Source organism: Barbus barbus (genome assembly GCF_936440315.1).
Source record: "Barbus barbus genome assembly, chromosome: 27".
NCBI lineage: Eukaryota > Metazoa > Chordata > Actinopteri > Cypriniformes > Cyprinidae > Barbus > Barbus barbus.
Window position 1 is genome coordinate 4,851,254 of NC_136755.1, and position 11,929 is coordinate 4,863,182.

The 11,929-nt window shown below is 35.7% G+C and overlaps 1 protein-coding gene across 2 annotated transcripts; it reads left to right on the plus strand.

Moving 5' to 3' along the window:
• On the plus strand, window positions 1–11,633 carry LOC306847036 (syntaxin-12-like). Of its 2 annotated transcripts, XM_079380774.1 has the most exons (11): window positions 1–58; window positions 876–1,062; window positions 2,498–2,567; window positions 2,654–2,753; window positions 2,908–3,045; window positions 3,351–3,394; window positions 3,489–3,594; window positions 4,445–4,517; window positions 10,395–10,477; window positions 10,634–10,684; window positions 10,794–11,633. In XM_079380774.1, the coding sequence occupies exons 2-11, from the start codon at window positions 966–968 to the stop codon at window positions 10,899–10,901; spliced, it is 870 nt and encodes a 289-aa protein (XP_079236900.1). In that variant the 5' UTR covers window positions 1–58; window positions 876–965; the 3' UTR covers window positions 10,902–11,633. The 2 variants fall into 2 exon arrangements, with proteins under 2 accessions (XP_079236900.1, XP_079236901.1); XM_079380775.1 differs by having other exon boundaries at window positions 10,634–10,876.
• Window positions 11,634–11,929: the final 296 nt, after the last annotated feature.

Here is an 11,929-nt window from a genome sequence, read left to right on the forward strand (position 1 = left end):
CGGAAGTACAAAGTACATCAAACCGGAAGTCCCGAGTGAGGAGCGGCCCTGAACTGAAGTAAGATCATCATTATATGAATTCATCAGAATTAGCAAAAACTGCTTAAATATATATATTCTGAAAGGCTACGAAAGCGTCTTTAGATGTCCGACGAGGTTTAATGCGACTCAGCGTGTGATGCTAATACTGTTAACGGGTTTTTGACTGTAGTTTTCTTTATTATTTACGAGTTACTAAACCAGTCGGCTGAGTTGAAATAAATAAAACATAATCATTTAATTATGAAGCAGCAGTTTCCAGTGATATTCTACTTTAGTGTGAGTGTTTAGTTAGTAAGCGTACTAGCTTAGCATTCACTAGCATTGACAGTTTTTCTTTATTATTGTTGTGTGTTCACTTAAAAAATACAAAAAGTAACACATACTAGTAATATAACATAAAAAGACCATTAATTGTTACTACAGTCGCGTTAAAAGCTCTATATATTAATAATATGATTATTTACATATATCATGATCTTATTTAATGGCTTAATCTTACATAAATTACTCCCAATATTCCTAAATAAGCATACTAGCTCACTGTAACGGCAAGTGAGAGGAGTTCAGTCAATTTACATTACAGTATGTAAGCTTTTAAGTGCACTGTCATACCTAGATTAGCTCTGTGTGATCTGGGCTGTTTACTGTCATGATGTGTTTATCTGATCAATGCCAAGCATGTGAGGTGATGTTACACACTGTCACTTATACATGAAGTCAAAGGCACAGGCGGGCAAGGTGTTATAAACTATAATGCTATAGTAACTGCTGACTGCTTCAAGTCATTGTAATATTACTGTGGATGTTCTGACGAAATATTTCTCTGTCCTCAGCATTTTCAGGCACGGATACGCTTCCTGATCTAGTTTCCTCCACCCTTTGTCCCGAGACGCCTGTCAGAGCCGGCTAAATATCTCGCAGTCATGTCGTACGGAAGGACAGAGCAGCGCACCCCGCCAAAGGACTTCAGCAGCCTGATCCAGACATGCAGCTCCAACATCCAAAAGATCACACAGAACAGTGAGTGTCTGGATCTGTGATCTGAGAGTGCTAGTTAGTAGCAATAACGGTATCAGCAGGGAGTATCAAATCAAATCAGTGGAAGGTTCATGATGATGAAGCTTCGTATTTTATATAAAGGCATTTTTGGCATTATTTATGGCACGGAAATAACCTACCGTACAATAATCTACATTGCGATTTCAAACATTTGTTCAATAAGCAATTCTGATCCATGAAACAAGTCAGCCAGCACTGAGATTATGTAGTGGCTCATAATAATCTGACACGTTGAGACGTGCACTGCTGCTCAGAAGTTTAGTGTTGGTAAGGTTTTTGAAAATGTCTCTTCAGCTCACCAATACTGCGTTAATTTGAACAAAATGCAGTAAAAACAGTAATATTGTAAAGTATTATTGAACTGTGGTGCAGACTTTTAGGGTAAGCATGCTTAAAGATGACTTTTATGAAGCAAGGATGCATTAAATTGAGCAAATTGACAGCAAAGACTTTTAAAGTGTTACAAAAGAACAAATGAAATGTTCATTCATTAAAGAATTCTTGAAAATTAGTTTCTACAAAAATACGCAGCAAAAACATAGATGATAAGAACCATCGTTCATAATTGAGTTGATGACTGATAAGAAGTGAGCTCGGGATATCAGAATGATTTCTGAAGGATCGTGCGACACTGAAGACTAGAGTAATGATACTCAGAAATAAATTATATTTTAAAATAAATATATTCAAATAGACAAACATTCTTCGGTGTAATATTTCACAATAGTACTGTCTTTACTGTGTTTTTATTTATTTTACGTTCTAAATGTCTTTACTGTCAAATTGGTCAATTTAATACAAGTTTGCTGAAAGAAGTATTCATTTTTCAAAAGAAAAAAAGGGATGATCCTAAACTTTTGAATGCCAGCATAAGTCATGGATCACTAAAGCCTGGTTTCACAGACATTTTATAGTAATTTTTATAAATGTGCTTAGAAAAAATCATTACTGGTGGTGCTTTTTGAGACGAAACAAATGCATTGATATGTTTTAAGATCAATCAGTGCAAGTTTCTTTCAGATTAAACAGCTCAGACTTACATTTTAGTCTAGGACTAGGCTTAAGCCTTGTCTGTGAAACCGGGGGTCAATATATTATAAATGGGATTGAGATTTTTATTTTTTATTTTCTTTTATACAGACTGCTGCTCTCTATTCTCATTACTGTTATGCAAAAAAATATATATATATATATATTTTGCTGATCTTTTTCTTCTATCTTTCAATTTTCTTACACAAACTATAATTTCTTTTCTTTTTTTTTTTTTGTATTTCTGTTTTGATGTGAAATATAATTTGGAAATTTCTTCATGAGATTCACAATATTGTCATGCTGTGATAAACCTGCACTGCCGTCACAGCCTGATTTTAGTTTACATTTGTGTTTTTTACTTCAGCGGCACAAATCAAGAGCATGGTAAACCAACTGGGAACAAAACAAGACACCAGTGACCTGCGGGAGAGACTGTGAGTGTGTTTAGTTCTTGATTTATTAATGGCTGTGCATTTCCTGTTGCTCTTGTGTATTCTCAGTATGTGTGATTTGTTTACAGTCAGCAGGTGCAGCACTACACAAACCAGCAGGCCAAGGAGACCAACAAACACCTGAAAGACCTCGGCTCACTCTCTCTACCCGCCTCCCTGTCCGAACAGGTGCGCTTGTATGTGCAGGCTCACTTTTAACCTCCAGAGAAACGTGTTTACATAACGCATAAGGAAATGAAAATAACACGGGAAGGTTATTTGTTGAAGTTCTTATATTACCTGAATTGTCTATCCTTACTCAGTGAATTTGTTCTTTAAACAGAGACAGCAGAAAATCCAGAAGGACCGGCTGATGAATGATTTCTCCGCAGCTCTCAACAACTTCCAGGCAGTGCAGCGTCGAGCCGCAGAGAAAGAGAAGGAGTCAGTGGCCAGAGCCCGAGCAGGGTCTCGACTCTCAGTAAGATACACTCTAATATTAATGTTTCCCCATTTAGCTCTGATCCTAAACTTAGTGAACCATCTACACAGGCAGCATCCTTTACAGTGACAGTGATAAGCTTACAACTCTATGCGCAATGAAATAAAATAAATGATATCCAGTGGATAAAGCTAATTCTGCACTTTTTTTATTACGTTTTACGCATGATTATTCTGATTCTTCGAAACGTCACTTAGTAAAATGGGATGCTGATGCTGTTTAATGCTTCAAATATTAATACAGTACTCTTCAGTGAAGTGGTTTTGTGTTGTGATTTACTGCAGGCTGAAGATGGAGCTTATGAAGATCAGCTGGTCTCCTTTGATAAGTATGTCTCAGAGCATGTCTCAGTCCCTGTTTATGAGCTCCCAGCATTGATTAAACGCATTGGAGCTGAAAACATTCTGTGTGTGTGTGTGCAGTAATGATGATTGGAGTAAGACCATCACTCAGACAGAGGACGTGGCCATAACAGAGGAGGACCTGGAGCTCATTAAAGAAAGAGAAACTGCCATTCAACAACTTGAGGTTAGTTTCCTCTTTTCCTTCCCTCACTGCCTCCCACACACATTCACACATATTCCATTCTTCCTCTTTTTTGCCTAATCGATGTCTCATAGTATCTGTGTTTGAAACAGAAAGTGCTGAAGAGCTTAAACTAACGGTCGAAAGTTTGGAATAATTTTAATGTTTTGAAAGAAGTCTGTTATGTTCTATTTTATCTGATGAAAAATACAGTAAAATTACAATTTAAAAAACTCTTTTGTATTTTTAGTATATATATTTTACATTTAATTAATTGCTGCAAATTAATGCAAAGCTGAATTTTCAGCATCATCACTCCAGTCTTCAGTGTCATATGATCCTTCACAAATCATTCTAACATGCTGATTAGCTGCTCTGTTATTGTCAGTTATTATTAATGCTAAATTATTAATTTTTTTATTATTAATGTTGAAAACGCATGTTTTTGTTGCTTAATATTGCTATGGAAACTATGACATATTTTAAGGATTGTGTAATGAATAGAAAGTTTAAAAGAACAGCATTTATTTGAAATAGCTTTCTAAATTGAATGCTTTCTCTTATCCCAAACCTATGAACGTGTCATGGTTTCAACAAAAATATTAAGCAGCAAAAACTAATTTCAGCATTAATAATGATAAGAAATGTTTCTTAAGCACCAAAATCAGAAAATGTCTTCTTTCAAAAATGATTCCAAACTTTTGACCTGTAATATGCAAAATACCGTCTTAAGGTTTAAGAGGGAGAGTCTTCAATAGCTGTCACCTGCTGTTAAAATACAGTGCTTTTCTGTGTTCATAAATTTCACATTTGTGCTGTTGTCTGTAATTTTGTACCCCTGCTGTGATTGTAGTCGGACATTTTGGATGTGAATCAGATTTTCAAGGATCTTGCAGTGATGATCCATGATCAGGGTGAAATGATAGGTGAGTACAATCTGTCTCTAATCTATACCAGCTGTCTCCAGCCCTGCTCCTGGAGAGCTACCGTCCTGCAGATTTTTAGCTCTAACCCCATTCAAACACCGCTAATCAAGGTGTTAAGAGTTACTTGATAATTACAAGCAGGTGTGCTGGAGCAGGTTTGAAACCAAAGTCTGTAGGAAGGTAAAGACCAAAGTATACTTCGGCTGTCCGCGTCCGCACACCGTCCGCATTACGTAATTTTCGTCATCAGGAGGGCTCGCAGACAGCCACGCACCCCGTCCGCATGCAGGAAATTTTTTGAGACCACGCAGATTGTGTGCGTACAACAGAGCATGCGTGAGGTGAAAATTTGAAAGTTGTGCGGACGCGGCTGTGTGCGAGACGGAACGGAACGCGGAAAGTGAAGTATACCCAGGCCTTAACTCTCCAGGAGCAGCGTTAGAGATCCCTGACTATACTTCTCCACACCTCTGCTATTTAAATGGGGATAATTTAGCCAAAAATTAAAATTCTGTCATTTATTCATGCATTATTCACACAACCTGTATGACTTATTGACAGAATTATTGGCACCCTTGGTAAATATGATCAAAGAAGGCTGTGAAAATTCAACTTCATTGTTAATCCTTTTGATCTTTTATTTAAATTCACAAAAACCTTTCATTGGAGAATAAGAATTTAAAATGGGGGGAAATATTATTAAATAAATGTTTTTCTCTAATACACATTGGCCACAATTAATGGCACCCTTTTATTCAATACTTTTTGAAACCTCCATTTGCCAGTTTAACAGCTCTACATTTTCTCCTATAATACCTGATGACCTGACAAGAGATAAGATACCATTCCTTCATCCAGAATCACTCCAGATCCTTCAGATTCCCAGCTCCATGTTGGTGCTTCTTCTCTTCAGTTCACCTCACTCATTTTCTACAGGGTTCAGGTCAGAGGACTGGAATGGCCAGCAGAAGCTTGGTTTTGTGCTCAGTGACTCATTTTTTTGTGTTGTTTTTGAGGTTTGTGTTTGGATTATTGTCCGGTTGAAAGATCCAAACATGGCCCATTATAAGCAGGGCTCGCAAAATCGCTAGCCCGACGTCCCGGGGCTATTGTGTTTTTCAGTCGGGCTACCAAAATGTATCACTGTCCTGCCCGACGGGCTATCTTAAAATACAGGGCTCCCACGCAATGTTCCCTCTAAGCTGAGCGCGCTCTTCTTCCACCGCGGCCACGCAGAAGAAATAATGTGCCTCGCGCACAGAAAAAATGAGTTGGGAAGCCATTCGATTGAATGCCGCCAGTAAAAGGGAAAGAATAGCAAGGCTCGGGCAAAGCGCTATAGAGCTGATGTCACGACAGAGTTAGAACCGGTTTCATAGAAAGAGAACGATGTGCACCAAATGAGTCGCTGTAGAAACTCAATACTTCAATGGTTGCGGTGCGCTCAACACGAGAGACAACACAAACACAATGACATGTGAAATAAAACATCCTCATGTATTAAAGAAGAGTGGCTTGATTAAGTGCTGGAAATAGCAGAGGATGGGTAACAAAACTCTGAGACATGTTCAGTCACACACAAGAGTATTGTACAAACTATACTTCATAACCATGTTTAGACAGATATGGAAGAATTCATGTTCTTGTTTTTATATTTAACTTACAGATCTCAGCTTAAGTTTTGCTTCAGTTTGTATTGTATTCTATTCTATCAATTTAAATAGTTTGTTTTGATAATATATTATGTTAGGGCTATATTATAAACCTGATAAATAATTGACCTTGTTTTTGAGTCTTGGACTTTGAGTCTCTTGCTCATCACGGCTGTATTCATTTCAAAAATACAGAAAAAAACGGTTATATAGTGAAATTATTGCAATTTGTAATATTGGTTTCCTATTTTAATACCTATACTATAAAATAGCATTTATTTCTGTGATCAAAGCTGTATTTCCAGCATCATTACTCTAGTCTTCAGTGTCCCATGATCCTTCAGAAATCATAATAAGATGCTGATTTATTATCAGTGTTGAAACTGTTGTGCTGCTTCATATTTTTTGGAACCCGTGTTACTTTTTTCTTTGATTCTTTGATTAATCAAAAGTTTAAAAGAACAGCATTTATTCAAAATAGAAATATTTCCTAACAATAGAAGTCTTTACCATCAATTTTATCCATTTAACACATTCTTGCTGAATAAAGTTTATTTAACTTTCTTTAAACTTTTTTAAAGTATCTTTAAACAAGAAAGAAAAACAAATCTGACCCCACACCTTTGAATAGTTTATATTGTAACTAGGGCCGGGACTTTAATGCGTTAATTTAGATTAATTAATTACACAAAAATAACGCGTAAATTATTTTTAACGCATTTTAATCGCACTTATTTTTGCACCGCGGAACGTTTCTCACTGGATGAGTTTCGGCGGACCGATTATACTGGAGCACCAACTAGCGTCAGAACGGACTTGCGTTCTCGTGGAGACCGGTCTTGCCAAGCTTCCTTGGAAGAACGAACTCGGAAGGACGCGAGAACACAGAACGCACACTTATGAGAACTGAGATGTAACTTACTGCGTTCCTGCTTAACTGACCGCATAGTCTCAGCATAAGAAACGGCCAATGAACAATAAATATTACAAAATGTCATAACTTATTAAAACATTTCATACTATTATAGATATTACTTTCATATAATTGTATTGTTTTATTTTACAGCGTTATATGTTTTACTGTTAAGATTAATTTTAATATGCCAATAAAAATGCAGACTTTCTCCGGGTCTTATAACTTTATTAAAATTATCCAAAACAAAACGATAAATGTTTACTTTCAACTTGAAGAGCCGTTAAGTATTTGTGAGAGCGACTTTAAAGCTTACAGGCTTCCGTACACCGGCCGCCCACAGCGTTTTCTGGGATTTCTAACGGCTCGATTCTCTTAAGTCTGCACTCGATGCATCCTCAGTTTCAAGAACATATCCGGGCACTTTCATGCATCCTCTGTACTTGCGTTCTTGAGAATTGGAACTGAACTTCGACGGTTAATGATGACGTAGAACGAGAACACAAGGACGCAAGATCGCTGAAGAACGCATATTGAGAAACAGCCAAACACAAACCACAGTGAACATGGACAAAGAAGCTGATGAGACCGCTTTGGTTGGCCCTGTGGATGGGAAATTTAAAAATCCATATAAAAAAACTTACTTCTCACTGTTCTCAGGTCAAATATTTATATGCGATTAAAATGCGATTAATTTCAATTAATTAATTACAAAGCCTCTAATTAATTAGATTAATTTTTTTAATCGAGTCCTGGCCCTAATTGTAACACAAAATCTCTATTTTGACTAAACACTGTTCTTTTTAACTTTTTTTTTTTTTTTTTTTATATCACAGGTCCCAAAAAATACAGTATAAAAATAAATAAATAAATAAAATAAAAAAGCAGTACAACTGTTTCCAACATTGATTAAAAATCAGCGTATTATAATGACTTCTAAAGAATCTGAAAATACTGCTTTGCTTCACAGGAATTAATTACATTTTAAAGTATATTCAAATAGAAAACATTTATTTTAAACTGCAATAATATTTCACAATATAATTTTGTGAAATAATATTCAGTATTTTTTTATCAAATAGATACAGCCTTGATGAGCATAAGAAACGTCTTTAAAAAACATTATTGATCTAAACTTTTGAACTGCAGTGTATTGTTCAGTAAAAATGTTTTCTCTTTAACCTAAAATATACATCATTTATTTACATCAAGGGTCAAATCAAATATAAAAAAGCACATTAAAGTTAAAAGTTACACTTTTTTGTGTGTGCGCTGTACAGGTCTGGTATAAAGAATGCTTTTGCTCAGGTGACCGAAATGTCTGACCAAAAGAGAAAAGTTTTGCTCAGCAAGAAAAACAAATGAGAGGGAACATTGCTCCCACGGGTCCTTAAATTTGATACAACTAAATTGAAGAGTTTTTAAGGCCTTAGACAGTTTTAAATACATTAAATGGTATAATAAATAATTTTTCAAATTGCCTTAAATAGATTTTTCAGAATTCTGCAAATACCTTGTAAATAGTCAAATAAAACTCTTTCCTTGATATTCGTTGATATTTGTGTATTGAAAATGTTTTTGATTGAAATTTATGGTCTTTATTTTATTTGGGCTAGTTAAATTTAATTTTCGGGCTACCAAAATCTGAAGAGTACCTGCCCGAAGGACTACCAGGGATTTAGAAATTTTGCGAGCCCTGATAAGAGTCAGTCACTTGTTGATTTTTTTTTATCTGTTGGTATTTGATAGAATCCATGATGTCATGTGTCTAAACAAGATGCCCAGGACCTCCAGCAGAAATATAGGACCACAACATCACAAATACAGCAGTATATTTCATTGTACACATGGGGTACTTTATCCCTGTGTTCACCAAACCCATCTTGAGTGTTTGCTGCTAAAAAGCTCATTTTTTAGTTTCATCTGACCATAGAAGCCAGTCCCATTTGAAGTGCCAGTCCTGTCTGATAACTGAATATGCTGGAGTTTGTTTTTGGATGAACTAGGAGAATTTCTCTTGAAACCCTCCCAAACTCTTCCAGGCAGTTTCATAACATTTTCTGTTGATTGGAAATTCTTAATTATTGCCCTGATGGTGGAAATGGGAATTTTCACTGCTCTAGCTCTTTTCTAAAAGCCACTTCACTAATTTGTGAAGCTCAGTTATCTTTTGCTGCACATCAGAAATATATTCTTTGGTTTTTCTCATTGTGATGGATGATTAAGTGAATTTGGGCTTTGTTTTCCCTCCTATTTATATTTCTGTGAAACAGGAAGTCATGGCTGGAGTGTTCAAAATTGTGAATATGAATGGGAATATACTTCAGAGATATTTTACTTATAAGAATTTCTAGGGGTACCAATAATTGTGTCCGACGTGTATTTGAGAAAAACACTTATTTCATGATGAGATTTTCCCCCATTTTCAATTGTTTTAGTTCAACGAAAGGTTTTATTTTTAAATAAAAGATCAAAAGGATTAATAATGCAGGTTTGTTTTCAGAGCCTTCTTTGATCATATTTACCAAGGGTACCAACAATTCTGACCACGTGTGTATACTGGATGTTTTTTCCCATATAATTACAATTAAATGGATTAAACTACAATCATATGGATTTGGAACAATGTGGTGGTGATGGAGGTACAATGGTGGCAGAAGTTTTAGGTTATTAGCAGCGTTTAAAATTTATTGTGCATTCTACAGGTTAATCATATTACGTTGTAGTATTATTGTAGTAGATATGCAGATTGCTAAGGCCTCTAAATTCTCAACATGATAAAAAAAAAAATTATTTAAAAAAACTGTTGTTCCTCAACTTTAAGGTTATGGTTCTTATGTCTTGTGTGAGAACGTTACTGATTTTTATAAAGTAAATATAATTGTTAATAATATTTCAAGATTATCACTTACTGGATTGAAGCAAATTAGGTTTACTTGATTATGCATACCTCATTTTTAGAAAAAAAGTTAATCTGTAAAAATTGGTAGTCCCCCCCCCCCCCCCCCCCCCCCCCCCATATTCTCAACCATAAACATGCAAACTTTTTTTTTTTTTTTTTTAATTAAAATTTTTTGTCGACATGGAGCAATGAACCGTTTCTTTAAATTATTTCACATTTTAGGCATTACAGGTTTAAATTGCTTTGACACAACTGAGTTTGCTTTACTGTCAACGCATCTGAATCAAGAAATGCACTTATATCAGTATAAGTTAATAGTCTAAACTGAGCATGTTTAACATAAGGTTGTCATATTGTCTAAAACACCCTGTAATCTCTAACCTAAATGCAAGTAATTGTGTGATTTACAGATAGCATAGAGGCTAATGTGGAGAGTGCAGAAGTGCATGTGGAGAGAGGAGCTGAGCAACTCCAGACAGCTGCTCAGTATCAGGTACAGCAAGAGCTTCAGCATTACACCCAAACATAGCTATGGCATTTTAGATGTGTATCAAAAATGTGGCAAAATGGTAGAATCCAAAACCACGCATGTAGCATGCATGCTATTTAATGGAATGAGAATGAGAATATATTCTGTCTTCCACTGTAGCAAAAGTCTCGTAAGAAGATGTGCATCCTGGCAGTGGTCCTTGCCTTATTGGTTGGTGTTATCGCCCTTATCATCTGGGCGTCGACAAAGTGAAGAGCCTTCCTTACCCTCATCCTTTTTCTCTCATTTCTTTAATTTATTTTCTCGCTCTCAAACGCAGTGCCATCCACATGGGAAGGGAGGTCAAAGACTCTCAGCAGCACCTGTAGGTCCATCTCTGTGGTTTTGCAGGGTTATATACAGTATGAAGTGGCTTAAGCGAATGTAACATTCCCTAGACTCTCCCCTCCGGACCTTTTAATTCATGATGTTGGATGAGCTCACGGATGGGGTGGGGAAAAAAGTGATAAAAGACTTGATTTTGATTCGTGTGATATATTTCTAGCACTAACACTACTTTACATTTCTAAATAAATCCAGGTTATTTCATTTTGAGAATTTCATTGGATTGCGATAAGGTGTAAAAATGACATTTTGATGACTGAAGGTTTTTTTTTTTACATCTTACTGTAATACAATTTTGGCTTTAGATGTTTTGTACATTTCGGCTCTTTCAGATTTGTCAAGTCACTCCAAAGTTTAACAACAAACTGCTTAGATGTTACAAAATTAATCATACCTTAGACACCATGTTATTGATACCGTAAACCAGTAGAATAGTAGAACTGCAAATATGAAGCAGCAATGATTTCTAAAGCTCAAACATGTCTCAACTTCAATTTCAACACTGTTACTGGTGTTAACTCATAGCTTTATTATACAGGTCTATTGTATGGTGGTCATATAGCTGTAAATGTGTTGTATAAGAACTCGTAATCAATATTATGGCTGAACTTGATTTGTATATTACAACGTTAAATGTCTGCGCAGTACATTTAAAATTATGTAAAGATTTGCACCCATACTTTTAGAACATGCAAAAATGATTGTCCTTTTTCTTTTTTAAAAATTGATTTATATGACTTCTATGAATACGTGAGTAAAGAAATGTGTCTTAATCAAACCTGCCCTTCTGATTCTCTCTTAGAAATGTTGAAGCCACATTTAGCAGTGGTGAAATAAGCACTGTGAATGTGAGCAGTCAGGATATGCTATATATTTCAGAAAGCACACTGTGTACACTATATTAACCCAGTGTTCTCTGCAGTCTGTTGATTGGCTTTGGTTGTGTGTGCTAATTAAAGTTTAGGGCTTTTATTACCCTCTAGGCTTACCATTAAAATAGCCAAACTTTGCCAGGCAACTAGCATAACTGTTTTGATTTTGGACCTGAATGAAACCACAAATTCTGTGGCT

Coding starts and splice junctions, on each gene's coding strand:
- LOC306847036 (XM_079380774.1), top strand. CDS start 966: ATGTCGTACGGAAGGACAGAGCAGCGCACCCCGCCAAAGGACTTCAGC. Junction 3,395..3,488: donor CAGCTGGTCTCCTTTGATAA/GTATGTCTCAGA, acceptor GTGTGTGTGCAG/TAATGATGATTGGAGTAAGA. Junction 10,478..10,633: donor AGACAGCTGCTCAGTATCAG/GTACAGCAAGAG, acceptor CTTCCACTGTAG/CAAAAGTCTCGTAAGAAGAT.